Genomic DNA, 25,760 nt, shown 5'->3' with positions numbered 1-25,760 from the left:
TGTGATGTACGTGGTCGTAAAGACTTGATCCCCTGGGATTTGAGAGTGGGTACAGGGGGGTTACTGTAACTCCAAGAGAGTGGTGAGGTCACGCCAAACAGGGACAGGGCATCCACCATGTCACAAACAAAGCTACTTGTTTTAGATAAGATATATATGTTAAAGAGACCCATCATCTTTTGGCATAATATTTAATGACAGTCTTTCACCTTAGAAAAAAGGGATAAGTTAGAAAACGAAAGTGGGAAACTGAACTTAGAGATTGGAGCACTGATCGGCTAACACTGCCATATGCTACAGTAGCTCATTAGGATCTATCCTTTCCTTAAAATGATTTGAGAATTGTGGTAAATGGGACCCATATTCCTCAAAAGACCAAGTTGAATAACCAGAGTATAATATTATGGTTAGAAAAATCCAATCCGTGCGCCTATTCCCTTGGTTGCAAAGCAAAGGATTCTTTTCTGCTGCCAACTTCTTCCCATTCTTTTAGGCTTAGGAGTGTTGCCTTGGAAAGAACTTTTATAATAATAATAATATGTATCCTTTTAGGAGCGAAGAATGAAGCCATCACGGTAATGGCCTATATGAATTTTGGCCTGTATCTTTTGTGGTGGAATGATTTTCGTGGATATTTGAGATGCTTGCTAGTCATTACAACTTGCCATGTGTTAATAATAATAATAACAATAATAAGAATTGTGCTCTCATATACAAGTGATTAGCACAGTGTATATTCCTGATTTTCAACTGCTTTTATTAAAAGAGAAAAAGGGGAGTAAACACAAGTAAGCAAGCAAACAATAATACAGACTGGAATCAAGAAAGCTTTCTCTCTCTAAACTCTTATACTTTCGGTTGCTTCTAAGCATGTTTTCATGATGGGAAAAGTAGACATAAAAGCATCATTAACAATTCCACTAAAAGAATATCATTAGTTGTGTTTTGAAATCAATTGTAAAATAATCAAGGACGACGATGAAGAACTCATTGTCTCTGCTGGAAATTAACAGAGCGCACAAATTTAGTATCAATGATACGTCGAAGTGGGAACATAATTAACAATATATGAGTTTCAACATTTTATCAAGTGTAAGAATTAAGCAAAAGGGCATCAAAACTATTGCCTACCTTCATTGAATCATCGAGGATAATTATTAATAAATAATAATGAATTACTGATAGGAAACTCTACCGTATTACTAGTAGTATTGCTCTGAAAATTCCTCTTTCGGGAGGGCCCGATATTGACACTGATTAAGAAACGTATAGTTGACGATATGTGATGTTAGGTTGATTACATAGTAACTGTTGACATGAAACGTCAAGACTTATACTATGTTAATGATCATACATGTGGTAATATTGACAGAACAAAATGGTTTTCGTGTGAGTATCGACCGTACAGAGAGGTCCCAATAATACTATATTTCATTTTCATTTGATCGTGGTGATTACAACACCCCCCCACCCCAAAAAAAAAAAAAAAAATTTGAATATCAGTCGATCCATGGGGATTGCCTAAGCTTTGTTCAGCAAAATTCTGCATAATTTTTAGTTGGCAGTCTTCCATCATAAAAATTATAAAAAGCTAAGAAAAGCTGTCAACTACAGAAAATGTGAATTGACATTTAACTATAATTTGAGGTTATTTAAAAAAAAAAAAAACAATCTCACTTGAGAACAAGCCAAACAAGAGCAAAATTGCACATGAATTTTAGAACATTTTCATATGTAAAATTGTAGCCATGAATTAATCAGACCAGACAACACCGTGCGTTAATCTATAAATTCACCCACTAAACTAAATTATTACTGACAGAGAAAAAAACAAAGGGAGAAAACTCCAACATATGATAAAATTCATGGTTAGGCTCCTGAAGCAGATTAAAGAAGAAAAGATGAAAAACAGGACAGAGCATACGACATTCAGACATCAACATCACGCATGAAGGCAACACAGAAAAGCACTTTGTTATTGCTTTTCTTCTACTCCCCCTTTTCTGAGGCAAAGCCCAAACTACTGAAAACTAAAACTAAAAGGCAAAAAGCCTCCTCTCTCTCCCCACCTCTGATCTCTCTCTTTTGGGCGGGAATGGACCCCACTCCCCAATCAAAATCTCGTCTTTCTCAAGTCTCTTTCTCATAAATTCCTCCCCCCTCCCGCCAACCACCACCCTCTCCTCTCTTCTCTGTAAATATTACTTAAACACACACTCCGCCCCCTATTTCCCATTTCATTTCATTTCTTTTCTTTTTTTCTTTTCTACAGCAAACAAAACCAAATCCGCAAATGAAAAACAGTTTCTTCTTTCCATTCTTTTTATATTTTCTTCACTTGTGTTTCGCTCTTTCACCCGATGGCCTCACTCTGCTCTCACTAAAATCAGCCATCGATCAAACTGATACTTCAGTTTTCGCTGACTGGAACGAGAACGACCCCACGCCCTGCCGCTGGTCCGGCATTTCCTGCATGAACATAACCGGATTCCCGGACCCCCGTGTGGTCGGAGTCGCCATCTCCGGGAAGAATGTTCGCGGGTATATTCCTTCCGAGCTCGGCTCTTTAATCTACCTCCGAAGGCTCAACCTTCACAACAATAACTTGTTTGGATCGCTCCCTGATCAGCTATTCAATGCCACTTCACTTCACAGTATCTTTCTCTACGGTAACAATCTCTCCGGTTCGCTTCCTCCTTCCGTCTGTAACCTCCCCAGATTGCAAAACCTCGATCTTTCTAACAACTCCTTTTCGGGTTTGCTTCCTGATGGCTTAAAGAATTGCAAGCAGTTGCAGAGATTGATACTTGCTACGAACAAGTTCAGCGGGCAAATTCCTGCTGGGATTTGGCCTGAGCTGGAGAATTTAGTGCAGCTTGATCTTTCTGCTAATGATTTCAAAGGGCCGATACCGAATGATCTCGGCGAGCTCCAGTCTTTATCGGCTACTCTGAACTTGTCTTACAATCATCTATCGGGAAAAATTCCGAAATCTCTCGGGAATTTGCCTGTAACGGTGAGTTTTGATTTGAGGGGCAACAATTTAAGCGGGGAAATTCCTCAAACAGGGTCGTTTGCTAACCAAGGGCCGACGGCTTTTCTTAGTAACCCGTTGTTATGTGGGTTTCCTTTACAAAAATCTTGCAAAGATTCAACAGAGAGTCAGCAAGAGACTCAGAATCCATCTCCGGATTCTGATAAGAGTAAGAAGAAAGGCTTGGGTCCCGGTTTGATAGTTTTAATATCAGCAGCTGATGCGGCTGCTGTTGCGGTTATTGGTTTAGTGATTGTTTATGTTTACTGGAAAAAGAAAGATTCAAATGGCGGCTGCAGCTGCACTGTGAAGAGCAAATTTGGTGGAAATGAAAATGGCAACTTCTGCCCTTGCGTTTGCGTCAACGGCTTTCGAAATGAAGATTCTGAAGTTGAGGGTCAAGAGAAAGCAGAGAGCGGCAAGGGGGAAGGAGAGCTGGTGGCAATTGATAAAGGGTTCACGTTTGAGCTTGATGAGCTGCTTCGAGCTTCTGCTTATGTGTTGGGCAAAAGTGGGCTGGGGATTGTGTATAAAGTTGTGCTTGGTAATGGCATTCCGGTGGCCGTGCGGCGGCTCGGCGAAGGCGGAGAGCAGAGGCATCGGGAGTTTGTTACTGAAGTTCAGGCCATTGCTAAAGTTAAGCATCCGAATATCGTCAAATTGAGGGCTTATTATTGGGCTCCGGACGAGAAGCTTCTCATTAGTGACTTCATTTCTAATGGCAACTTGGCTAATGCTCTTCGAGGTCAGTTCTCTATTTCTTTCAGTTTTTTTTGTCAGATTCTGAACTTTTACCTTTTAGTTTCTAAATTTGAGGTTGGTCTTACATTAGCTCGGCAATTTGTTGTGAGCGTCAATCTAGGCATGCAATTGATGTATGTGTGCATTGGAAAGTTGTGATCTTCCGTGTTTTAGTATGAGTGATATATGAGTGATGTTGCGGGATCAAGTTGCAGAGTTGAGCCCTGATTGGTCCACGTGGCTTACAGAATGATGATATTGCGTCAAATGGTCCATGTGCGGTAGCTGTTATCATTTAAGATGCCCACCCATCATAACCCATTAAACATGGAGTAGGACATGGCCATTCCTTTATTATTGTACCCTAGAATTGCCCAATCTTTTACCCTCGCATTAGCATTTATGGGAAATCCTTTGCCAGTAATCTGAAGCTTTCAATATGCCGGCAATGCAATTTTCTCTTTTAACCTATGATCTTGACTTTTGATGAAGTCTATAGCAGAATCGCTGCCCCTGGTGACTTAACTAGAAATAATTGAATATGATAATGGTACATGCATAGTTAAGGAAAATTTTGTAGGATTGGTTGCTCTGTTACTTGTAAATGAGAGATCTAGCGAATGATAAATAGGTTCCTCATTATTGGCCTTTTGGCTGGCTACCCAAACTGCTAAACAAGTGTATTCATGAAGAGTTGACAGAGAGAGGCAGTTACTGCAGGGCTGCTGCATTTCCAGATCTCCTCTGTCACAGGGTAATGGGTCATGATTCTCAATTTTCCTTGCTTTTTTGGTTGAGCCTTCACTCAATTAATGGCCCCGGCCCCACGTTCCAACCTCTTGGTTCCAGACTAAGGTTAATTTACACTTTCCCATATTATTTATATTATATATATATATTACAGGATGGCACACCTAAATTTGGAAACTGTTGAAGCAGCTTTCTGATGGTTCCTTCCTCGGTTGTTTTTTCTCTTTAAACTTTTTAGAAACTTTAAGCAAAAAAGATAGGCATTCTTTTCAAGTTTTTCCTTTTCAAATGGAGACTTTCTTAGTTACTTCCCTTGGGAAGTACTGCTTGTGTCCCCCACTCATCAGAGTATTCAGTTACAAGTTTCAATTAGAAAATTCATTCAACGCGATCAATTATGACATGCTAGCTCTTCAGCAATTTCCTACTACGAACTTTAAGTTAATATTTTTTACAATGTAAGTACCCACAACAATCTGTATCTATTCCTGATCTTAAAAGAGATTAATTCTACAGGAAGAAATGGTCAGCCATCAACAAGCCTCTCATGGTCAACAAGGCTTAGAATCGCTAAGGGCACGGCCCGGGGATTGGCCTATCTCCACGAATGCAGTCCGAGAAAATTTGTCCATGGAGACATCAAACCATCTAACATCCTCCTCGACAATGACTTCCAGCCTTACATATCTGATTTTGGCCTCAGTAGACTCATTAACATTACTGGCAATAACCCATCCTCTTCCGGTGGCTTCATGGGCGGTGCCCTTCCATACATGAAGCCAGTCCAAACTGAAAAAACCAACAACTACCGAGCACCAGAGGCTCGAGTCCCCGGTAATCGCCCGATGCAGAAATGGGATGTCTATTCATTTGGAGTTGTGCTGCTTGAGTTGCTTACAGGAAAATCTCCTGAGCTTTCACCAACAACGTCAACTTCCATCGAAGTTCCAGACCTCGTTAGGTGGGTGAAGAAAGGTTTTGAAGAGGAAAATCCATTATCAGATATGGTGGATGCAATGTTGCTGCAAGAAGTGCACGCCAAAAAAGAAGTAATAGCAGTTTTTCATTTGGCCCTTGCTTGCACTGAGGCAGACCCTGAGGTTAGGCCAAGAATGAAAAATGTATCAGAAAATCTTGAGAGGATTGGCACATAGCAGATATTGGTTTTATTTCCTGCTACTTAATCATGCAAGGAGCTGAAATTTTCTTCAGTTAACCATGCAATGGCTTGACATCCATTTCACGGTCTATCAAGAAATCTGCGATATTAGATGAAATTTTGATTCCAACATATTTCAAAATGTCCCTAGGTTTTGCTGAAAATTTTAGCAATTTTTCGTAGAATCACGGGAGCATTCATGTTTTAAAGTATGTAGGTATTCATATTTGTAATTTAAAAATTTTATCCAATTTTTTTATTTTAGGATGCGCTTGTAATAAAATGGTAATTTGTTATTAGCAACTTCGATTGACCATCCATTTTACCATACATTTGTTCAATCCAATGGAATTGACTTTAAGTTTGCGAGCCCAAAACGATCAACTCGCGGGTGATGCTAGATGGCCCTGCTGTTACCTAAAGAGCCCTATTTCTAAGTACACCCAATAAGAAAATATCGCAAAGATATAATGTTGCGATATTTGTATACACCGCACCGGCAATCCCAAAACTACCATTTCCTCGTGCATAAGTTACTACTTACTGGTTACCATCCTCCATGAGTAAAATACTGTAACGTATCTTTTCTTCTAATCTTAAATAATGTAATATTTATTAATTGAATAATAATTTTTTCGATTGTTGAATAATTTATTTCATATATGTACGTCGTGTTATTTGAATGAATCTTTTTATTTAAATGTAATTTGAGATATTTTAAAATAGACAACTTTATTGATTTAAATTAATATGTTATTTTAATATTTTACTCGAATTAAATATCATTTTATAATTAAACTCGAAACTTTACTCACAACTCTATTTTTTAAGGTAAAAGTAAAAAAAAAAAGAAGAAAGAATCATTGTTTAAAAGACACGGGGATTTGTCCGTGGCATACCCAAAAAAAAATGGTATTTATCTAAAAACACTCTCATACTCTAAAATTTCTCGTATATACTTTTTTTAATGTGCAGTTACGAAATTGTCCTAATTAAAAACCTAAATCATCTAAATTACCCTACACAATCAGTCACAAAACACAATCCCTAATTCTCTCTCATGACCTGCGCACACAACACCCATTTTTGCCAAATTTAAACCTTCCTCAAGATTGAATCCAATCCAAGCAAGCAAAAAAGAGTGAAGAGTTGTTTGCCAGGCTCAATTGCAGTCCCTCTGAAGCGCCATTAGATGAGGTTAACGCCAATGATGCTTTGCTGTTGTTACTTCACGCCTTTGTTGCCCTTTGTTCTAGCCCATAAATTTGTTGCCTTGAATTGAAATTGGGCGAATGAAAGGTGATTTACCACTCAAAATTTGACTGTTACACCTTGTTGAGTATGATTTTATCGAATATATGCTTTGCTAATTTGTGTGATTTGTTAGTAACATTAGAATCTATCTTGAATAACCTGAAAATTTGGTACAAAATCTCAAGTATTGGAGTTGTGCTTATGTGGAGATATGGGTTACAGTTTTAATGAAAAAAAACCTGTATTACATATATCTTATTTCTTATTTTCAACAACTGAACGATGTTATTTAGGAAACTTGTACGAGATAATTTAATTTTGGACTATTGACATTATATTTACTTAGAAGTGGAAATAGTGGGTGGATAAATTTAGTTTTTCATTAATAATTGCTCAAGAGGCAAGGGGATTAGTGATAGATGGAGAGTTTGTGTAGAATTGCGAGGCCATTTGATTACTGCAAGAATTATAAATTTCTTGTCTTTATGTTTTTCTTATTCAGCAATTTAATTTGACACAAGTTTTGTTATTTTTAATTTTCAATACATGTGATTTAGTACCATATGATTGAGTCAATTGAATAAAGTAATGATTGGTTACAAAATGGCCAACTGTTTCAACTGCAATAATGTGGAAATTTGTGGTTTATTGTTTGGAACTATAATTGTAAACTGTTATCTAGTATGCGGCTTCGTGTCACTATAAGTTACTCAAACTTGTGTATGCGTGACATCCAGACTCTACTGAGGTTATATCGAAAATTCCTTGGCCCATCGTGCAAGTGCGTGACATCCCGCAACAAAAATCAGGGTATATACTATACATATAATTTGTTTTGAACATAATAACAAGAATGATGATTTTTAACAATTGATTTATATGAATTTTTTTAGTGGTGATTGTGGAGCATTTTTGTTGTGGTACTTGGAGGTCCTAGCCCATGGACTTGATGTCAATTCATATTGCCAACAAGATCATGTTACACAATTTCGAAAAGTCTTGGCTGTCAAATTATTTGAGCATAGGTCATGAAAAAAAATTTTATAGTGTACTACCCTTAAAAACTTTGTTGATGTGTCATTTTTTGGACCATGAGATGTAATAGTTATAATGAGGATGTTGTTGATATTTGATGTCATTAAAGATAACTTGACATCATTAATATGTTTTATTTCTTTGTTAATTATATTAATGATAGAGAAGATAGTTTGTACAATCTATGTGATATAACAAGATTGTCATTTATGCTCAGGGAATACTTTGTGAGAAAATACACGACTGCAGTTGGGTATTTGCACAGATACACGACTACAGTCGAGTATTTACAAATATACATGACCAGCTCTCTGTAATAAAATACACGACTACAGTCAGGTATTTTCACAGATACACGACCGCAGTCGAGTATTTGCAATTATACATGACCAGCTCTCTGTAAGAAAGTACTCGACTACAGTCGGGTATTGTATAGATACACGATTGCAGTCGAGTATTTGAAATTATACATGATCAGCTATCTGTAAGAAAATACTCGACTGTAGTCGAGTATTTACAAATAAACATGACTAGCTCTCTGTAAGAAAATACACGACTGCAGTTGAGTATTTGCAAATAAACATGACTAGCTCTCTGTAAGAAAATACCCGACTGCAGTCGGGTATTTGCACAGATACACGACTGCAGTTGGGTATTTGCAAATAAACATGACTAGTTCTGTAACAACCATAATACACAATTGTACTCAGGTATATGAACACAAAATAAAAAAATCACCTAAAACATTCATTATATTGATGACACAATCAATATAGACTTTAACATATCAAACTTCAAATAAATGAAACTAATTGTAGTTTGGTTGCCTATCACACAACATAAATCCAATACTTATTCGAATCGTAAATAAGTCGTAATACAATAGAAATTGTTTGACAATCATCATAATTTTTTTTGCATCTTCAACCCAATCTTATCTGATATCACCAGGCCTAAAACAACATACGTTGTAGAACGAGGCACCATGATCCCTCTCGCCTCCGTACCATTAAATCTATAATGGCCGTTTTGCTCAATCCATTCACCACAAAACATAATAGGCACACGTATTGAAGTCATTTCTTGTAATAATACAATAATTGATTATACAATAAATACAAAAATAAAATCAAACAATGTATATAATGAAGTGTGGATATGTCTGCTTGTTTACACGACTGACGTCGTGTAATTGCTAGTTTACTCGACAATAGTTGTGTAACTTGTTAAAATACACAACTATAGTTATGTAAACAGTCATATAATATATTTAGTAAAAAAAACTGTAATATTTGTACTAACAGAATGCTAGGTGTCATAATATCTATTATATCTTTCAAACTTGCACAATTATTGTCGTGTAAATTCATACATACATGGCAGAAGTCGTGTAAGTTGCAAAAATACATAACTTAGTAAATAATCAGAGGACATATTTCTTCTTAAAAAAATGTTAGGATCTCATAACAATTGAAACATTTTACATATATACACAATTACAGTATGTAAGTTTATACGTACACAATAATAGTCGTGTAACTTATTAACACACACGACTATAGTCCAGTAATAATAAAATGATATATATAGTGAAAAAAATATATTTTTTACACCAATAGGATGATAAGGTGTCATAATAATTGGAATCTTTTGCACATTTACACGACTACAATCGTGTAAATCCTTACATACACAACAGCTGTCGTGTATGTCAGGTGCAGAAAAAAAATTTGACAACAACTTTAGGTTTTAACCAATGTAGTTATAAAATCCATCAAATAACAGTCATATGATGCAAATGTAATGAAAATATGAGTTGCTTTAGTGTTTATCACAAACCAAACAAAACCCTAAAAATAATATAATGTCAACAAATTAAATAGATAACACAAAATAAAAAAAATTCAAATATCTTATTCATGGGATGAATAATACACCTAGGTGCAAACAAAAATCTTAATGCATTAGCTGTTTGTGAGTGATTTTAAATGTGGCCTGAGTTTTTGTTATGTGGACTTAAAAAGAGTGAGAAGTAAAGAGTGTTGTGAGTTGTGTGTGTTTTATATATATTTTTAAGAATATGTTAGATAATATAACACATAAAAAAATATATTTAAATAATTTTCAAACATGAACTAAATACCTACTTTTAAGGCATATTTAATTAAAAACCCCTAAAAAACAAAGGTCGGTTAACCGCAACAAATAAAGGGCCTAATGAGCCAAAGTAAAACTAGGTTGACGGTCCAAAAATTTAAAAAATATGTATTATTAAACTCGGCAGCCTTTTTCTTTTCTTTTCTTTTTGCAATTCTTCAATTTCTGTATTAAAAAAAAAAAATCTCGGAGTTCTTGTTTAGCGAGAGCGAATCCCTCCGACGTTCACTACCCCGTGACTTTTTCACTCTACACTGCAGCAGGTATGCTATAAGCAAGTCTCTCGATCTTAATTCTTTTTAGAGTTCTCGATTTCGCCGTGATGCGCCCCGCATTGAATCAAAGCAAGATTCTTGCTCTTTTTTTTTTTAATTAGGGTTTTGTGATGATTTCCTAATTAGTTAGGATTTCAATTAAATTTTACTTGTTCCTTCACGTATTAAGCATGGGTAACGTAGTTTTAATTTGGTTATTTGAAAGTTTTGCAGGCGACCCGACATTGTGGTAGAAGTTTCAGATTCTTAGAATTTCAGTTAATTGGCATGGAGGTTAGTCAGAGTAGTGATTTCAATAGTTTGTGGATGTTTTGTATTATTGGCGAATTTTATTTATTTTATTGTTTAATTTTTTAGAAAGGAGCAGCAGCTAAGCTCGTTGACTTGGATAAAACAACTCAGTTATTGGAACCTGAAATAACTAATGGTGGGGGATTATTTGTACCCAATAAGGAACGGCCAATATTTAGAGCTCCTGGGGCAAAAGCACAGTCAGGTATTATCTTTTATTGGTATAATCGAATTAGCTGGTTCCTATTTGTAAATATAAGTCACTTATTACTTCAAAATATTAGTTGTTTTTCGTCACTTGGTGAACTTAAATGCCATCATGCTAAAAGCGGGAATGATTTATGGAACAAAAATGAAATCTCTAAGGGAGGCAGCTTGGTTGCTTCCTTTGTTTCATAAACTAAAGTCATGCTGTTGTCTGATTTGAGCTCAAACAAATTGAAATGTGACCGGATGGATCATGTTGTTGGATTTGACATTATTTAATTTTCCTTAGCAAGGTTGCCTTGTAACTCCTGAGAAATCAGACTCCCATTTCTGTTGCCTTAGTTCTGCTCTTAGTGTTTTTTTTTTTTTGGGCCTAGGTATGCAATTCCCTCCTCAATGATTGTTTTAGGGCTTAGTGACATTGTAAAGGACTGATTCTACTCGAGAACAGAACCCATTAACCTATGAGAAGGTGGAGAGGCAGGTTTGTTTAGGTCTTGGGTGCCATTTGATTAGCTTCAGGATTTTTTTTTTGGTGGGGGCATTCTTATCTATGCTATATGTGCTATACTCCAACTTCCGTTGTGGTCTGCTTACTTGGATTCCTTTGTCAGTTCTTTTTTTAGTTTTTTTTGGCCACATGGCTGTCCTTAAAATGGAATTCAACTTGGTCTTTTTGTGTAATCTCCCATTTAGTTGTTTTTTAAAATTTATGGGATTGCCTTCTTACTATTTGTAAACATGCCTGTAAAAATTATTCTTTTATTATGAAAGTACAAACTTTGGTGCTTTTTATTGATCAAACATAATTGTAACAGGGTTAGGTGTCCGTGCTGTTGAAAAAGGGGGAGGTTCTCAGATTGATGATGGATTCAAGGTGCCAAGAGTTGCTTCCGTTGCAGCATCAATTGACGAGGAGGAGAAGTCTGAATCTTCTGGAATAGACGAGGTAGTGAGTAATGCCACAAATGGAAAGCGCAGCCATGCTAGTAGACGGTATCGTGAAACTTCTGCACGCGATATAACTGATGCAGGTAAATTTCCTTCTAAGTCTTGTAGGCTAAATAAATGCATTCAATGATTAAACTGAATAATACTTTATCTATTTATCCAAGGAAATGAGTTGCAATGTTAACAAAACTTGGAATTCCAAAATCTCGACCAACCAAGAGAACCAATAAGTTTCTTATGCCAACTTATAGTTGAAGATTCGTAGATTAGTGCTATTTTCCTGTCCCCATATTTTACTGATATTGAGCATAATAATCTGTAAATCTCTCTCTTTGAATTTTAGTGCTAAAGGTACTCAGAACCAACTGAGAATTGAATCTGTTAAGAGCTGTTACACTTTACCTGTGTTCATTGAGGAGTCAGGTCTTGTTGGAAGGAATGAAATGTCCTTGACATGTTAGAGTTGTGGAGTATTTAAGTTACATTGCTAGTGACATGTTTCAGCCCTTGTTTGGTAGTTACCTTACACGTCATAGGTGGCTGTGGAATGGATTTCTATCTTCTCGAGATATATTTGATGTTTGTTTATAACTTCAAAGAGCAGTTGCACCAATAGATTGTGTGCTGCTGAACATCTCCGTAGTAAGGTGAAGTGCTCTTACAGGGAGAGAAACCCGACTCACATGTTTTGAATTAGAGGGAGGTGATGTTTGGGAGATGTGGTCAGAGTAGTTGCAATCTTTGGTTGTAACATCTCCATAGTAAGGTGAAGTGCTTTTACAGGGGGAGAAACAGGACTCAAATGTTTTGAATTAGAGGCAGTTGATGTTTGGGAGATGTAATCAAAGTGGGCAGTGTCAAAACCCATATTGCTTGTACCTTCTTACATTTAATTTTTCTTTTTCTTTATGGGTGGGGGTGGGTGGGTTCTCTGATGGTGTTAAACAGCATTTTCACTTGTAAACTCATTTTAGGTGCTCTTCTGATTCAATTTTATTCGAAATTTTATTTCCTCCTTCTTCCACTGATTATTATTATTGTTATTTTGAGATAAAACTTCTCATATTACAATTGTATTTTGTTATTTCTTTTTTTGCAGAAAATCCCATGGCTGTTGGACGGGCTGGAGAGACAGCTGGGACTCATCGCTCAAATGAACATGCATATGTAGAAGTAAGCATTCAATTCATATCCATACTTTGCTGTTGTCGTTGTCAGTATTTAGCTCATTTCTTAATTCTTGGTGCTTCATGAAGTGGGGCCGTTTTTTGTTTGTGAAAGTGGAGGGGATCTGTTCATTTCGTTGAAATTACTGATTCATGAGATTAGAAATAATTGGCATTGCATAGTTTGTTAATTTAAGTTGGAACAGCACTTTGTTCTGATTTAGCTTTTGAATTGAAGGTTTCATCTTCTACTGGGAGTTCCTACAGTGTCTTATCTACAAGTTCCAGGCATGACAGGGATGACCGAGGTAGTGAGAGAAAGTATTTGAAGGATGACACCAGAAGTGAAAGTAGGGGGTCAAGCAGGAGAGACAATTATGATAGCAAGGGGCGGTATCGTGGAAGGGAAGCAAGAGATCGAGATGAACCAGAGTATGGTGGAGAATATGGAAGGAAGCGTAGTAAATATGACGGCACAAGGAGGACACCAGGTATGTGATACTTCATCTTTAGAGTGTGTTTATTTATTTTTTTCTTGAATGCTTTCCATTTGTGTAAATATAGGGTACCGGCATCAGTTGGGACTTGGTGTGTTGTTGGCATGTGTTTTAAAACTTCTTTAGTATAATTGTATTATATCCTTACTTATTGAGAGACATAACTGATTTGTATCTCACTATTTGTTTTATAAATTTAGAATTAAACATCAGGAATTTTTTCATTGACCTAGTCAACAGAAGTTTTTTTATTTTTTTATTTGCTGCAGTATGTATACTTCGTCAAATTCTTTGTTTCATTCCCATCATTGTCGGTTTTGAGAAGTCACAAAAGTTATAGAAACCTTATTGTGGACATGTAACATAGGAAGTCTTAGATGTAAATTACACAAATCCAGATATGTGCATATGTATATGTATATTTGATATCTATTCTTTATTTTTTTGGTTCACTTTGGAAACTATTTTCCATTAATTACAGTGGAATAAACCTTTTATTCCTTCTTTGGAAGGAATTGTAGTGGCATGTTACCTGGTGAATAATATGTATACCTAGCCGAACTCGTCTAAATTAATAAGCATATTGTTCTGCCTAATTTTGACGTTTGGAAATCTTGCAGGCAGGTCTGATTGGGATGATGGAAGATGGGAATGGGAAGATACGCCACGCCGGGAAGGCTATTCTAATTCCAGTAAACGCTATCAGCCTTCGCCATCCCCGATGTTCGTTGGGGCCTCACCTGATGCTCGATTAGTTTCTCCCTTGTCAACACCTCGTTCCAATGGTATACTTGGAGCACATGAGATCTTTATTTTAGATTTGAAATTGCATGTTTAAGGTGACATAGATGTCTATAATCGCTACCCTTTTATTAATTTTGGCTTTTACTTTTACTCAACAGGTTACGCTGCCTCTCCCTGGGACCACATCTCTCCTTCGCCTGTTCCAATACGTGCGTCTGGATCCTCAGTTAAATCTTCAAGTTCTGGGTATAGTAGGAGGTCCCATCAACTTACATTTTCCCGTGAAAGTTCACAATCATTTGAGGTATTGTGTGCTTACCTTCTCCTTAGGATTGTTTCCTTTTTACTTCTTTCTTTTGGTAGTCGTTTGAGGGGAAAGTGGGCTAGTTCTACATATGAAATTTTATCTATAAAAGCTCACCAGATTTCATTTTCAATGATGGTAATGCTCATTGATTTTCAGCATCAAAAGCTATGTTTCTGATTGCATACTATGTTATAGTATTTGTTAATTTTACGTGTATATGTTTGCAGGACGGAGTAGCAGATGAGACCAATTCTGATAAAGAACACAATTATGAGATTACTGAAAGTATGCGTCTGGAAATGGAATACAACTCTGACCGAGCATGGTAATATATATTTTTTGATAAAATTAAATTTAATAATTTATAATTAGATTCGTGTGCGCCATGCAATTTATGGATTAAAATTTGTGATTCTATTTGATGAGACTCTTAGGGTCGTTTCTCAAGTTTTCAGACATCTGAATTTTTGGTCATTGTTTTGATTGACTTGCATGGTAGACAATTTTTCTGTGTGGATAGCAGATATTAATGAGTTCTTAAATGGGTGGAAACTCCTAGCTTGTAATTCAGGTTTACAGTGTAAGCTCTGTTTAGGAGTTCTTTTTAGTAGCCGACGCATTATTCCCATTTGACATTTTGTTTCCCTTCTTGTTTTGGTCGTGATATTCATATATGCTGCCTCGAGGTTGACAAACTTTTGACAAATATAAATTTTTGCTACACAGGTATGACAGAGAAGAAGGGACCACAATGTTTGACACAGACAGCTCGTCTTTTATTCTTGGGGATGATGCTTCATACCAAAAGAAGGAGGTGGAGTTGGCTAAAAGACTGGTATGTTTTATGCTTGTGAATTTCATTTTATGCTTCTGACGTGCATTTTTGGCAACTCATTATTCCATTAATTGTTTGATATATATGAAAAACTCATGACAACTCTCCCCTTTTTTTTTTGGTTGGGGGGGCACATCAAGGTTGGATTGCCACATATCTAGAAATCAGGAATCACATCTATGTTACTATCCGGACAATTTTCTATGTTACTACGTACCAGAGTATTTTGAAACCTATTAATACTTTTTTGAAATATTTAGTTAGTTAACACAATTTTAGGATTCCTTCAGTTATTTATGCAGTTTGATCTTGATAGAAATGAAATCATACTTCTTTTTTTCAAAAAAGTTCTGAGAAAGTCCAAACTAGAAAGTGTTATTTGAAGTTCTGAGAAACATGATTACTTGGAAGTTCTAAGAAGCTTTAGTTTCGGAAAGAAAAAAGAAAAATTGTTTCTTGTTAGTAACTGTGTGATTGACACTTGTAGTGTCTGTTTCTGTTTCATCTCATCAATTCTTTTGGCACTTGGATATCTTAATAGATTTTTATTCCTCTTAATCAGAGTGTGCTTAACCGCATGGGGCTCGATCTGAATTTTTTTGGTGCCATTCTGTCCTACTTGGGGTTAAACTTGTATGTAGCATTAATCAAACTTGAGAATACACGAACATTGCCAATGACATAAGTAGTCTTCTTCTAGTGAATGTGGAGGATTGGGAGTTATTCCAGGGATGACCACTAATCCGCCAAATTTTTTACATAAGTAATGCTTCTTGCTATTCGATTGTGTTAGATGTGCTTACAGGAATCAGGAAATTTTCTTAAACTTTTCAAATCTGAATGCCCTTGCAGAGTTAACATATTTTTATTTATGAGACGTGAAGTTTTAATGACCTTAAATTCTAGGAGGTTAGCACAAATATGTTATTGTTTGCTTGCAACTCTTCCAGATTCCCAACAAAATAAAATAAGTATATTAGATGTAGGACATGTGCACACTTTGGTACCTTTCGGTGGGAGTAGAGGTTCATGAGTAGTGCATGAAACATGCATCATATTTTGGTTTGCATGTATTTCTGTACCTGTAACTTCTCTGAAGTATGTTCTTTTCCCTTTTTCTTTTTGGTTGGAATCGATTTGGATGGGATATATCAATTGTTTGGGTTTCTCACATATTTGGGTGCTATTTTGGATGTGGTTAAAATGTTAAGTGAATATTCTTGTTTAGTAACCTGTTGCACATCTGATGCAGGTTCGAAAGGATGGATCAAGGATGTCGCTGGCTCAGAGCAAAAAGTTGTCTCAGATTACAGCTGATAATCACCAGTGGGAAGAGAGACAACTTTTGAGATCGGGAGCTGTAAGAGGTACTGAGTTGTCGACTGAGTTTGATGATGAGGAAGAACACAAGGTTATTCTTCTTGTACACGGTAAGGGAATATTATGATAGGCATTTTTAATCCACTAATGGAAGTGCATCTGACTTCGGTTGCGCACAGATGACTGCTATATCATTTAGCTAAATATTCTATTCCTTGTTCAGATACAAAACCTCCTTTCCTGGATGGCAGAATTGTTTTCACCAAACAAGCAGAGCCAGTAATGCCCATAAAGGATCCCACATCTGACATGGCTATAATTTCACGCAAAGGATCTGCTCTAGTTAGAGAAATTCGTGAGAAACAAACCCAGAATAAATCACGCCAGCGTTTCTGGGAACTTGCTGGCTCACAGATGGGTAATATTCTTGGTGTGAAGAAAACAGCAGAACAGGTATTTTCCATTATAAGTGCAAAAATTAAATCTCTTTTTCTGACAATATGGCTCATCCTGGCTTAATCTATTTGTGTTCTATGATAGGTTGACGCAGATACAGCTGTAGTAGGTGAACAAGGTGAAATTGATTTCAGGGAAGATGCAAAATTTTCTCAACATATGAAGAAGGGGGAGGCTGTGAGTGACTTTGCGAAGTCCAAGACCTTGGCAGAACAGCGGCAGTATCTACCAATATTTTCTGTGCGTGATGAGCTACTGCAGGTCTGTCTCACCATTCATTTGGTTTCATCTAGGAGAGATTTTAAGAATTTGGAAGGAGTAATGATATCTATAGTATAGTCTTGTGATCTTAGTTTAGAAGGTCAAAATTCCATGAATCCACAAAAGAAAAAGATTATAGTTAGGAGTCTTTATTGTCTATTCTATTCGTCTTCTCTTTTGTATCACATGGGGAGTAACATATTACTGTCAAAAGTAGACTTAACAGTATGTCATTGCTTTTTTCTTTTTCTTTTTTTTCTCTGCTTTTTTTGCCCATCTTATGCCTGAAATGCAACAAGAAGTTGTTTTAATTTCAGTTCAATGATTATCATTTTGCCCTTTGAATCAAACATCATAATGGGTGTGTTTCACTAATCTGTTTTGCATGTCAATTGGGCAGGTAATTCGCGAAAATCAAGTGGTGGTGGTAGTTGGAGAAACTGGCTCCGGAAAGACTACTCAACTGACACAGGTAACTCCTTGCATTGCAATAACCTTTACTTTTACTTGTTTGAAGATTGTCGAGATTGTGCCAAATTAACTGGATCTGACATGTGGATTTTGGTGACAGTACTTGCTTGAAGATGGATACACTACAAATGGTATAGTGGGCTGTACCCAACCTAGGCGTGTCGCAGCCATGAGTGTTGCAAAGAGAGTCAGTGAAGAGATGGATACTGAGCTAGGCGATAAAGTTGGATATGCCATACGTTTTGAGGATGTGACTGGACCAAGCACCCTAATTAAGGTAAGTGGTTTTGTTCCTCTACAAAGCAAGCATTTTCATCCAATTATATATGTTGTGCTTTTACTTTTATTTGAGCACAAAATCTCTTGGCATAAACCGCTGTAACTGATGATGGACTCTGCCTTGATATTAATAACAACTGTTAATTGGTTGTTTGCATTTCTCATTTCTTCAATCATTCCGAGTGGTTTGGTTGTGATATCTTTTTACTTGCTAAACGTTTTCATCTTCAATTTTACAGTACATGACTGATGGAGTACTTCTACGTGAAACTTTGAAAGATTCTGATCTTGATAAATATCGGTATGGGAATTTATTTATTTATTAAATTTTTTAAATATCTTTTTCTATGTTCAATCTGCGATCAAAACAAAATTATTCATTGTCAATGGTGTTACTGCTGCAGAGTTATCGTGATGGATGAAGCGCATGAAAGATCACTAAGCACAGATGTACTCTTTGGAATATTGAAAAAGGTGGTTGCCCGCCGTCGTGATTTCAAGCTTATTGTAACATCTGCAACTCTGAATGCACAGAAATTTTCTGATTTCTTTGGAAGGTATTTTCTTTTTCACATTCTACGATAAAATATTGTTGTCTCCTGCTTACATAATAGAGGTAATTCTGAATTTGTTTTGCAGTGTACCAATATTCCACATTCCTGGACGAACCTTTCCTGTGAATACTTTGTACAGTAAAACCCCATGTGAGGACTATGTTGAAGCTGCAGTAAAGCAGGCTATGACTATCCACATCACCAGCCCTCCAGGCGACATCCTAATCTTCATGACTGGCCAAGATGAGATTGAGGCAGCATGTTTTGCCCTTAAGGAGCGCATGGAACAGCTCATCTCCTCCACCACGAGAGAGGTTCCTGAACTCTTAATACTGCCAATATACTCGCAGTTGCCAGCTGACTTGCAAGCAAAGATATTCGAGAAAGCTAAAGAGGGCACTCGCAAATGCATTGTTGCCACCAACATCGCTGAGACATCGCTGACTGTAGATGGAATTTTTTATGTCATTGACACAGGTTATGGTAAAATGAAAGTTTACAACCCTAAGATGGGTATGGATGCTCTTCAAGTGTTCCCTGTCAGCCGTGCTGCTGCTGATCAGCGAGCCGGACGTGCTGGTAGAACTGGGCCTGGTACGTGTTATAGACTATATACGGAGAGTGCATACCTGAATGAAATGCTGCCCAGTCCTGTGCCGGAGATCCAGAGGACCAACCTTGGCAATGTGGTGTTGTTGCTTAAGTCTCTTAAAATTGATAACCTGCTGGATTTTGATTTCATGGACCCACCACCACAAGAAAACATCTTGAATTCTATGTACCAGTTGTGGGTCTTGGGGGCACTTAACAATGTTGGGGCTTTGACTGACCTTGGCTGGAAAATGGTGGAGTTCCCGCTGGACCCCCCACTTGCTAAGATGCTTTTGATGGGTGAACAGCTAGGATGCCTAGATGAGGTTTTGACAATTGTATCTATGCTTTCAGTGCCATCAGTATTCTTCCGGCCTAAAGATAGGGCAGAGGAGAGTGATGCAGCGAGAGAAAAATTTTTCGTACAGGAATCTGACCACTTAACTCTGCTTTATGTTTACCAGCAGTGGAAAGAGCACCAGTATCGGGGAGATTGGTGTGAGGAACATTACTTGCATGTTAAATCATTACGAAAGGCCAGAGAGGTGAGATCCCAGCTGCTGGATATTCTCAAGACGCTTAAAATCCCGCTAACATCCAGTGGGCATGATTTCGACATTGTCAGAAAAGCCATCTGTTCTGCATACTTCCACAATGCTGCAAGATTAAAGGGTGTTGGGGAGTACATTAATTGCCGGAATGGAATGCCTTGTCATCTGCACCCGAGCAGTGCTATTTATGGTTTGGGTTACACTCCGGAGTATGTGGTTTATCATGAATTGATCTTGACGACAAAGGAGTACATGCAGTGTGCAACGGCTGTGGAGCCCCAGTGGCTGTCAGAGCTGGGACCCATGTTTTTCTCAGTAAAGGACTCAGACACTTCAATGTTAGAGCATAAGAAGAAACAGAAGGAATCGAAAACGGCAATGGAAGAGGAGATGGAAAATTTGAGGAAGATACAAGCAGATGAAGAGAGAGAAAACAAAGCGAAAGAAAGAGAGAAGAGGGTGAAGGAGCGGCAACAGGTGTCAATGCCAGGTTGGCGGCAAGGCTCTACCACTTATCTGAGACCAAAGAAGTTTGGTTTGTGAATGTAAATTTTGCTTTATGACATTGTTGGAGGATATTTTTATTTCAGGAAGAAAAGCAGTATCCTGGAGATAGGAACAGAGTCTCCCATTTGTATGTAACACTGAAAGAATTTATACAAAAAGAAAAAAATAAAAATAAAAATGTATCAAGCTTCCTTCTTTTCTTCGATTTTCAGCCTTCTCATCGTGCTCCCTACTTTCTTCCCTCCTTGATGAGACTTGAGAAGCAGTAATGCAGTATTTAGATTCAACAGTTTCGAAACAAAAGCGCCTTGCAACCGCAGTTTCGTGACTGTCAATTCTATTCTACAATAGTGGTGCTAATTAGGGAATTGGAATTTAGAATTGAAGTGATCTGTGTCTAGCAACCAAATTAGGAGGAATGGGAGTTAAGCGTATGAGATTTACATATTTTGGGAATAGGGAATAAGATCTTGATCTTTAAGGGAGATGGGAATTCTAGGAACTACTTATTTTATTCTATTAAATTTTTATAATCGCTAAATTATTTTAAAGTGAGTGTTATTTTTATATTTTGATACCTGTAAATTTCATAAAAATCCCCAAAAATTTTGTAATATTTATAAATCGATTGTTCATTATTTTTTATTATTAATAATAAATTTTGATAATAATAATGTTACTATAATAATAGTGGCATTAATAAATCATCATCATTATTATTGTTGTTGTATTAAAAACAAATAAAGTGATTTAAAGGAGGGATGTAAGGCTGCCTGGTTATATTTGGCTTCAATGTCAAATGAATTTTGAAGCTATCAACAATGGTGAATATACTCTATAAAAAAAAAAAAAGGAACGAAAGATGAGTAAGTAATGTTTTTGAGTGAATGGAAGATATCCTTGAGGTTTTGTGGAGTGTGCCCAAGGGTTGTTTTGGTAATTTTATACATGCGACGCTTAGCTAATGACTGTTATCTCTCAGAGGAGGACATTTGTGTAATTTGATTTGTGGTCCTGAGATGGTGACATTCATAGACTTGGAAAGTAAGAAACCTCCGGCCACCCTTTTGCCTCCAAGATCGGGTGGGCAACCTCTCCAACTTGTGGTTTTGCTGCTTTAGGGCACAACAAAAGGTATTGGACATGGCATTCTTCCATTGTTCTATCAAGGAATCTTCATTTCTATTGGTTCCTCATTCTTAGCCAAAGGTGGATATTTTTAATTTCTCACATGATGGCGTTCAATCTGACTTTTCATAATGCCCTTTGACACTGTGTATTTTACTGGAACTACACTTTTCTTTAAGGAACTTATCTCTCAGTTTTCTATGAGCTATTTTAACATTTTAGTCAAATAAAATAACTTTATTTGATTAACTCTTTTTGCCACGTGTCATTGCATTATTGGTCCACATTTGCACCCATATTTCCTCCTAAATAATAATAATAATAATAATTGTTATTATTATTGTTATTAATATAATAGTTATGAGGGTCCAGTTATGGTGCAACTGTGATATCATACCACAACTACACCTAACCATTGGATTCAACTATAGTACATGTGTGCAACTGAATCCAATGACTAAGTACAACTGTGGTATGGTACCACAGTTGCACCATAATTAAGTCCTAGTTACGAATAATATTAAGTATGACAAGGATCAAGCTATGGTACCACAGTGGTACCGTACCGCTATTTTTGTCTTTTGTGCCAGCACAGCTGTAAATTTTCATAGAGCCAATTTTACTAAATTTTATTTAATATTTGCTTTACAAATATTAAATTAATTTCTACTGCATCCATATGAACATTTTACTTAGCACCTTAAACTATTTACTATTTACACATTTTTATTCTATATTGCTCATACATCACAATACCCCTCTCTTTATCACAATACCCACAAACCCAACCCGGATTTCATTTCTGTTTTCGGCCACTCCTCCGACCAAGGTTGGTACCGATCGGAAGCTCGTGCAACACCGGTCATCTTCATGCCATCCTTGTCGCAAAAAGAACTGGTTCGACCCGAACCCTCGAACTCGACCCGAATTTCGTTTCCTTTTCTGGCCACTATACCGACGAAGGTTGGTACTGATAGGAAGCTCGTGCGATGCCGGTCATGTCCATGCCATCCTTATCGCAGGAAAACGTTTGGAAAGCTGCCGATCAAAGCTGTGAAAAGCTGCGGAATTGCCGCTTCAATTCGCCGCGATTTCGCTGGTTTCTGGTGACGGAACCACTTGTGCTTTGTTCCCCACAATTCCCTTTGTCTTTTCTAACCAACCACAGCCACCGGGGGAGCCGATTTGCCATTGATCGGCCGTTGAAGGATTAACGGTTTTGGGAGAAATTAACTTAATATTTGTGAAGCAAAGTTTAAATAAAAATGAGTAAAAAGGATTCCATGAAAATTTACAACAGTGCTGGCACAAAAGACAAAAGCAGTGATACGGTACCACTGTAGGTGAATCCGTATGACAATTAACAAATGACATTTTAATAATTTGTAACAATTCATTCTTATTTCAAAATAAAATAAATAGATAAATGAAAATAAAATCTATTTTGATTTCAATTCCTATAACTCAAGTAAACAATTTATTTGATTATCACTTCTCATTTTGATTTCAACTCATTCCAATCTCATTTCAATTATCAATATCTCAATGCATCATAATAACATGCATGCTCAAATTCAATTTTAAATCTTACTCGATGAATTGTAATGTTACTTTTTCTTCAAAATCAAATTATTTTAAAAAAAATCCTTCAAATTAAAATTTCTTCAAAAAAGAAATTCAAAATCTAAATTAAATAGACTTTTTTGTTCCTTCTATTTTCTCATGAATGACGTGGCGTCCACATTGGAGCTCTCTCTTTTTATTTCTCTACTTTTTATTTTCTCGCTTCATATCAACTCGCTACTAGCTCAATACGCGAAAAAGAAAATATTAATCTCGCCGTTGGACATTCGGAGAGCACTTTGGAATTCGTTATCATTCATTCTAAAACTCTACGGTATCCCAAATCTCGTCTTTGCTTCACTGTAGCTTCGATTGAGATGATTATAATTTTTTTTTGGTTAAATATTCGTCAGTAATGTCTGTCATTTTATAGATCTGAAGGAGAAGTAATCAAATTAAGGAGATCGCAGGCATGGTAAAGTAATTCTTGGTGTTTCAATTTAGAGAGAGTAACGGTTAACTTGGTTTGATAAAAAAGAAATTGCTGAAATTACATGTTCTTAATTTTGCAGTCGGCACTCTTCAATTTCCATTCCTTTCTGACGGTTGTCCTGTTGGGGATTTGTACGTGCACTTATATAAAGATGCAATTTCCAGCAATTCTTGAACATAGAACTGGGTATGTCTTATGCCAATTTAATTTGTTATGTCCAATTCATTTGGTATTTCATATGAGATGTTACATTGGATTTTCTTGCATTCCTTTACTCCATTCGATTGATGAATGCTGAAGATATGTTTTTATATCTGTGAACCTACATATGTCATTATTTGAGAACTTACTACAACCGTCCCTTCGGATGGCCTCCCACTTTTTGCCCTGAGTTCCTCTCTGGCATTTTCTCTGCCAAGCTTTTTATCACTTGGGGGCAATATGCTCCCCTGTATTCGTGTGGTAATAGAGGGTAAGCGTTGGTGTTTAGTTGCTAAGGCAATATCAGGCCTTTGGTCCTTTGACTTACCCCTTTTTTTCCAAAAAGAAAAATGAAGTCTTTTGCTTTCTTTAACAGAACTTCATTATGAGTTGTCAATCAAAGATTTCACGTAGCTATGTTCAGAAGGGGTTAATGCTTTTATGAGATAGTTACTTAGTTTGCTTTAATATGTTTGATTTCTTGATCACCCCATTGATTTGCTGAAATTTGGTGGCAATAGGACTAACAATTATAAAATGCTAATCTGACAGGTTTCGTGGTTTCTTCTGGAAAGCAGCTAGGATTGGTAGGCTTCCTTGACTAGAGGCTTTACCATTATGTTATGCCTTTTTCTTTTGCACAGTAAAGAACTTTTTTTTTTTTTTATAAAATCATTTCCTTAAGTTATATTAAGTCATACGAATAATTTTCTTTGTTAAGGTGGACTATTGTATAATAATTAGTGGAAAGAACAATATGAATGCAAATTAAAACGTTCCAGAGCCTTTTTTTTCCCCCTTCTTCTATGAAGAAAAGGACGGCTGCTGGCTAGTGGATTAGATGGTGATGGATTGGGGTGGGATGAGGTTAAGGATCAAGTATTACAAATAGTAAAAAATAATGTAAAAATAATTAAAATTTTTGAAGATGAGGAGGATGTGCCACATCTAAAGACTCCATCAGACGTGGCAACTTTATGCAGCACTCTGAAAGCTAATCTATGTGTAGGGCTGTCGATGGGTATAATGTTAATGCACCAGGTGATTACGGGAGTTTTCTGGTGCTTGAAAAGTCCATGATTTCAGCTATCATTTGGGTTCAAGTGAGCAGGCTTGCACTTGAGTTTTTTAAAAATATGAGATCCTCCTGTGTGTGAAAACATAATCTAGTAATGGAGGGCCTTCTATTTCTTAGTCTTACTGGAGTTTAAAATGTCTTAATTAGTGTTCATTGCAAACCACTAGGTATCTACTGATTCTGGCCCCAAAAGTACATATGGGTTTTGAGCCTATTAGCAAAGTTGGACTTGGTCTTATTTTGTTGCACCATTTATTGCCTTGATGTGCATGCTTTATAATCTACCAGGCTGAAACTAACTTGTGCGGATGCTGAAACAGGTGAGCGTTTGAGCCCCTGGGTTGCTGTTGGATGCTTTTCAATGGGGCTTTCAATAATCTTTTTCTAACAAAGAAACATCTTGTCTATTTAGAAGTAAGGTCCTTCTTCTTACCATTTCTGGTATTTTATGTATATGTCAGCAAATGTGTACTTCCTTGAAATTCAATATTATTGAATCGTTTGTCTGATATACGAGTATTTGTCAGACACTATTTTGTGACTCATTTCTTGTTTTCTAGCCATAGTAGCATTCTTTAGAAACTTTGTTTACTGATGTGCAAGTGTTGTGCAAAGAGCCATCTGTTTTAGAATGTCTATACTATGAGAAATGGTCTTTGGAGGTTCTGTATGGAGTGCATTTTACAAATTATTGATTAACTTGATCTGATTTTAATTTTAACCAGAATATATTATACTTGCTTCTATTTTAAATTTGGGAGCTTGGGTGATGAGAATTTGTCATCTGCCAACTTGGGTCAAGAGTACTGTGGATGTCATTTTTATTAACATTTTCAATATGTTGGTTGAATTATTGATTCTGATTGATAAGCTTCATCAGTGGAAAAATATAATTTTTTTTACC

The 25,760-nt window shown here is 36.6% G+C and overlaps 3 protein-coding genes across 4 annotated transcripts; all 3 read left to right on the top strand.

Moving 5' to 3' along the window:
* The first annotated feature begins 1,686 nt into the window (after positions 1-1,686).
* LOC102624795 (receptor protein kinase-like protein ZAR1) lies at positions 1,687-5,741 on the top strand. Its single transcript, XM_006484008.4, has 2 exons — positions 1,687-3,779; positions 5,042-5,741. Exons 1-2 carry the CDS (start codon positions 2,294-2,296, stop codon positions 5,677-5,679), a joined length of 2,124 nt encoding a protein of 707 aa, XP_006484071.1. The 5' UTR covers positions 1,687-2,293; the 3' UTR covers positions 5,680-5,741.
* Positions 5,742-10,220: 4,479 nt separating this feature from the next.
* Positions 10,221-20,598, top strand: LOC102625079 (pre-mRNA-splicing factor ATP-dependent RNA helicase DEAH7). 2 transcript variants are annotated; one of them, XM_025100704.2, is made up of 18 exons: positions 10,221-10,393; positions 10,611-10,678; positions 10,763-10,901; positions 11,722-11,937; positions 12,954-13,027; positions 13,259-13,511; positions 14,138-14,302; positions 14,420-14,565; positions 14,796-14,893; positions 15,295-15,403; positions 16,656-16,833; positions 16,947-17,176; positions 17,264-17,440; positions 17,841-17,912; positions 18,012-18,188; positions 18,430-18,491; positions 18,595-18,747; positions 18,830-20,598. In XM_025100704.2, the coding sequence occupies exons 2-18, from the start codon at positions 10,673-10,675 to the stop codon at positions 20,427-20,429; spliced, it is 3,855 nt and encodes a 1,284-aa protein (XP_024956472.1). In that variant the 5' UTR covers positions 10,221-10,393; positions 10,611-10,672; the 3' UTR covers positions 20,430-20,598. The 2 variants fall into 2 exon arrangements, with proteins under 2 accessions (XP_024956472.1, XP_006484072.1); XM_006484009.4 differs by having other exon boundaries at positions 10,222-10,393; positions 10,619-10,678.
* A 2,669-nt stretch (positions 20,599-23,267) lies between these two features.
* On the top strand, positions 23,268-25,401 carry LOC102625368 (uncharacterized). Its single transcript, XM_006484010.4, has 5 exons — positions 23,268-23,418; positions 23,518-23,559; positions 23,657-23,763; positions 24,331-24,365; positions 25,177-25,401. The coding sequence occupies exons 2-5, from the start codon at positions 23,557-23,559 to the stop codon at positions 25,242-25,244; spliced, it is 213 nt and encodes a 70-aa protein (XP_006484073.1). The 5' UTR covers positions 23,268-23,418; positions 23,518-23,556; the 3' UTR covers positions 25,245-25,401.
* Positions 25,402-25,760: the final 359 nt, after the last annotated feature.

This window comes from Citrus sinensis, chromosome 4, assembly GCF_022201045.2.
Source record: "Citrus sinensis cultivar Valencia sweet orange chromosome 4, DVS_A1.0, whole genome shotgun sequence".
NCBI lineage: Eukaryota > Viridiplantae > Streptophyta > Magnoliopsida > Sapindales > Rutaceae > Citrus > Citrus sinensis.
Note: the sequence above shows the minus strand (reverse complement) of the source record. Positions and strands in the feature narration are given on the sequence as shown.

What these genes read in the sequence shown, in the direction of transcription:
- LOC102625079 (XM_025100704.2), top strand. An exon ending in AAAGTTCACAATCATTTGAG is followed by an intron (nt 14,566 to 14,795) that starts GTATTGTGTGCT and finishes ATATGTTTGCAG; the next exon opens with GACGGAGTAGCAGATGAGAC. An exon ending in TGCGTGATGAGCTACTGCAG is followed by an intron (nt 17,441 to 17,840) that starts GTCTGTCTCACC and finishes TCAATTGGGCAG; the next exon opens with GTAATTCGCGAAAATCAAGT.
- LOC102624795 (XM_006484008.4), top strand. Translation starts at nt 2,294, where the DNA reads ATGAAAAACAGTTTCTTCTTTCCATTCTTTTTATATTTTCTTCACTTG. An exon ending in CTTGGCTAATGCTCTTCGAG is followed by an intron (nt 3,780 to 5,041) that starts GTCAGTTCTCTA and finishes TTAATTCTACAG; the next exon opens with GAAGAAATGGTCAGCCATCA.
- LOC102625368 (XM_006484010.4), top strand. An exon ending in ATTCTTGAACATAGAACTGG is followed by an intron (nt 23,764 to 24,330) that starts GTATGTCTTATG and finishes CTAATCTGACAG; the next exon opens with GTTTCGTGGTTTCTTCTGGA. An exon ending in CTGGAAAGCAGCTAGGATTG is followed by an intron (nt 24,366 to 25,176) that starts GTAGGCTTCCTT and finishes ATGCTGAAACAG; the next exon opens with GTGAGCGTTTGAGCCCCTGG.